The 4,051-nt window shown below is 52.8% G+C and overlaps 1 protein-coding gene across 1 annotated transcript; it reads left to right on the top strand.

Moving 5' to 3' along the window:
• The first annotated feature begins 1,545 nt into the window (after positions 1–1,545).
• Positions 1,546–3,710, top strand: FFAR2 (free fatty acid receptor 2). Its single transcript, XM_025368580.1, has one exon. It carries the CDS (start codon positions 1,655–1,657, stop codon positions 2,645–2,647), a length of 993 nt encoding a protein of 330 aa, XP_025224365.1. The 5' UTR covers positions 1,546–1,654; the 3' UTR covers positions 2,648–3,710.
• The last annotated feature ends 341 nt before the right edge of the window (positions 3,711–4,051 follow it).

Genomic DNA, 4,051 nt, shown 5'->3' with positions numbered 1-4,051 from the left:
TAATCAGGAATTAAGGACAGAAAAATCTGCATTTGGAAGTCAAGAGTGAAGATTCTCTCGAGAGAATAAAGATGCTGGGCTTTTCCTTTGGGTTTGAGAGGAAATATTGCTTAAAGACTGACCTTCCTTTCTCTGGTCACGTGGCTGGTGCTGGTATAAATGCTTCCTACCAACCAGGTTCCTCACCATTTTTTCCTGCATAGCATGGACAGAAGCAGGGGCTAAAGCTCTGTTCCTCTCTCCCGGAAGCTTGCAGACCTCCCTTCAGAACCAATCCCAAGAAGCCATCTATCCGGAACAACACAAGGCAAGGCAGCTAGTGTAGTACTTGTGCTCTGGGAAGAGAGGCCAGGATCAGATTTGAGGGGAAGGTTCTAGGGGACTGGAGGAAGGATGTCAGAACCAAATGGAAGGCTCATATCCAGAGACAGGAGCTAGTGTGAGGAGCAAGGAAACAGCCAGGAAATCAAGGCTGGAGAGAGGATGGAGGGACAGGACCAGGGCTGGGGGCCAGCAAGGGTGACACCCCAAGTGGAAACTGAGTTACCCTGTGAAGAAGACGAGTTCTATTTATGGTCAGAATGTCAGGCTCAAGGGCCAGTGAAGCCTGTGGGCTTTTCTGAATATTTCCCTAAGGTCTTCTGGGGATAAGCCTTCCTCCTAAGGCTAGTGCTGGTTCATCCTTCCTCCCCTCCACCCTCCTCTAAGCCTCTCAGCTTCCCCTTTTCCATTTTTTTGGTTTTGTTTTGTTTTGTTTTGATGGAGTTTTGCTTTTACTGCCCAGGATGGAGTGCAATGGCACGATCTTGACTCACTGCAACCTCCGCTTCCCAGGTTCAAGCAGGTTCCTGCCTCAGCCTACCAATTAGCTGGGATTACAGGTGCCCACCACCTTGCCCAGCTAATATTTTTTTTGCGTGTGTATTTTTAGTAGAGATGGGGTTCACCACGTTAGCCAGGCTGGTCTCAAACTCCTGACCTCAGGTGATCTGCCCACCTCGGCCTCCCAAAGTGCTGGGATTACAGGTGTGAGCCACTGCGCCCGGCTCCCGCTTCCCCTTTTCTAGAGTCCCAGTTTGGTGTTGGACAGAGGAGGACAAGGTGGGGAAGAATCTGTGCCCTGCAAAACAGAGGAAGGGAGGTAGGAAGCTGGGCTGGTGGCTGGGCACCTGGGTCCTGTGGAGAGCTGGCACTGGGCATCAGCGCCTGGGGCCCCACAGCCTCGTTATCCTGACACACGTCTTACAGCTCTCTCCCCACACTGATGCCTTTCTCTCCTGCAGGTCTCTGTCTGAGACAGGGACTTGAGTAAAGTTAGAAACTGATAACAGTAACTTCCTGTATCTGTGAGGATAGGAGGAGAAAGGCTAGGGAAAATGGAGGGGGAATTCCCTTGGGAAGCCACGGGTTGGTCTCCCCCAGAGACACATGATGGCAAACATCATCACTACTGCTTAATATCCCGCCCAAGGCAAAGTCAATAATTGCTCTGGGTAGTTTGAGCAGGTGGTGTGAGCAAGCCGTGGTGGCATCAGAAAGCACTGTCCTGGGAAGGGGACGGTGCCGGGGAGGATGTCTGCATCCTGAACAAGAACTGGCTGCACAGGCTGTGAGTGAGACCCCCTGACCCCGCCCTTTTTTGTTCCCCTCCAGGATGCCGCCAGACTGGAAGAGCTCCTTGATCCTCATGGCTTACATCATCATCTTCCTCACTGGCCTCCCTGCCAACCTCCTAGCCCTGCGGGCCTTTGTGGGGCGGGTCCGCCAGCCCCAGCCTGCACCCGTGCACATCCTCCTGCTCAGCCTGACGCTGGCGGACCTCCTCCTGCTGCTGCTGCTGCCCTTCAAGATCATCGAGGCCGCATCGAACTTCCGCTGGTACCTGCCCGAGATCGTCTGTGCCCTCACGAGTTTCGGCTTCTACAGCAGCATCTACTGCAGCACGTGGCTGCTGGCGGGCATCAGCATTGAGCGCTACCTGGGCGTGGCTTTCCCCGTGCAGTACAAGCTCTCCCGCCGGCCTCTGTATGGAGTGATTGCAGCTCTGGTGGCCTGGGGTATGTCCTTTGGTCACTGCACCATTGTGATCATTGTTCAGTATTTGAACACGACTGAGCAGGCCAGAAGTGGCAATGAAATTACCTGCTACGAGAACTTCACCGATCACCAGCTGGACGTGGTGCTGCCCGTGCGGCTGGAGCTGTGCCTGGTGCTCTTCTTCATCCCCATGGCGGTCACCATCTTCTGCTACTGGCGTTTTGTGTGGATCATGCTCTCCCAGCCCCATGTGGGGGCCCAGAAACGGCGCCGAGCCGTGGGGCTGGCTGTGGTGACGCTGCTCAATTTCCTGGTGTGCTTCGGACCTTACAACGTGTCCCACCTGGTGGGGTATCACCAGAGAAAAAGCCCCTGGTGGCGGTCGATAGCGGTGGTGTTCAGTTCACTCAACGCCAGTCTGGACCCCTTGCTCTTCTATTTCTCTTCTTCGGTGGTGCGCAGGGCATTTGGGAGAGGGCTGCAGGTGCTAAGGAATCAGGGCTCCTCCATGTTGGGACGCAGAGGCAAAGACACAGCAGAGGGGACAAATGAGGACAGGGGTGTGAGTCAGGGAGAGGGGATGCCAAGTTCGGACTTCACTACGGAGTAGCAGTTTCCCTGGACCTTCGGAGATGGCCAGGGTTACACAGGCGCTGGGAAGCCTGGGAGAGGCGGAGCAGGAAGGCTCCCATCCGGATTCAGAAATCCTCAGACCCAGCCCAGGACTGGGACTTTGAAAAAATGCCTTTCACCAGCTTGGTATCCCTTCCTGACTGATTTTTCCTACTCAAAGGAGCATAACTCAGAGATGCAGGAAGAAGTAGTTAGTTAGGTATAGAAGCTACCGGCCATGCGCGGTGGCTCATGCCTGTAATCCCAGAACTTTGGGAGGCTGAGGTGGGTGGATCACTTGAGGTCAGGAGACCGAGACCATCCTAGCCAACATGGGAAAACCCTGTCTCTACTAAAAATACAAATAACTCAGCTGGGCATGGTGGCACGTGCGTATAATCCCAGCTAATCAGGAGGCTGAGGCAGGAGAATTGCTTGAACCTGGGAGTCGAAGGTTGCAGTGAGCTGAGATCGCACCACTGCACTCCAGCCTGGCAACAGAGCGAGACTCCATCTAAAAAAAAAAAAAAAAAAGAAGAAGCACCATCGGGCTGGAGAAGCAGCGTAGCTAATACAAGTCCAGTCCTTGTGATGTGGTTGGTAGTTGGGGATGGCCAGGCTGAAGCAGAGAGTCCTAGAGAAATCTTGATACAAGCTTCAAAGCAACACCTAGACACTGCTCTAGCGGTTGATGCTGGAGATAAACCAACAGGAAAGAGATGGAAGAGAAAGACTAAATGAGGTCAAAGAAGACTCAGAAAGGTTCTGAGCCTGGAGATGAGCAGGGAGGCCTCAGGGCTTAGATCTTTAATGATAGCGGTTTCCCTGCATCGGTTTGACCTGTGGCCTTTTCAATGTGCTCTGTTTGTTTTCACGTGTTATCTTGTCTCCCCTGCTAAACTGGGAGCTGCCAGAGGTCTGGGTCTTATCTCCTTCCTCCATAGTACCCCACACAGGCCAGGATGTGGCTTGGTACCCAGCAATCAGAGATTAGCACTCCCTCATACAGGGGAAAGCAACCTGGTCTAGCAAATTGAAAATAAAGATGATAAAACTCTGAAGTGAATGTCCACAATTTTTGTAACACTGCTGCAAGCACAGGGAGAGCAAAAATGGGAGAGATAACCCGATTCAGCAGCAAAGGGGAAAAGTGATGCATCTGAAACTACAGAAACAGCTTAAGATAAAGAGGTGGTGTGGGCAAGGGAAGTGAGGGCACTGACAGAATCCTGTTTCGAGGGATGAATAGAGAGTCCGGCTTTAGAAAGGATGCGGGGTGATTCCGACTCACAGTCATGTGTCTGCCACAGGGACTTAAAACATGTTACCCTCCTGCTCAGAAACCTGCAGAGCTTTCCATCAAAATGTTTCCTTGGCCAGGTGCAGGGGCTCATGTCTGTAA

Source organism: Theropithecus gelada, chromosome 19, assembly GCF_003255815.1.
Source record: "Theropithecus gelada isolate Dixy chromosome 19, Tgel_1.0, whole genome shotgun sequence".
Classification (NCBI taxonomy): Eukaryota; Metazoa; Chordata; class Mammalia; order Primates; family Cercopithecidae; genus Theropithecus; species Theropithecus gelada.
The sequence above is the reverse complement of the archived record's forward strand: the minus strand, read 5'-3'. Positions and strand labels throughout refer to the sequence as shown.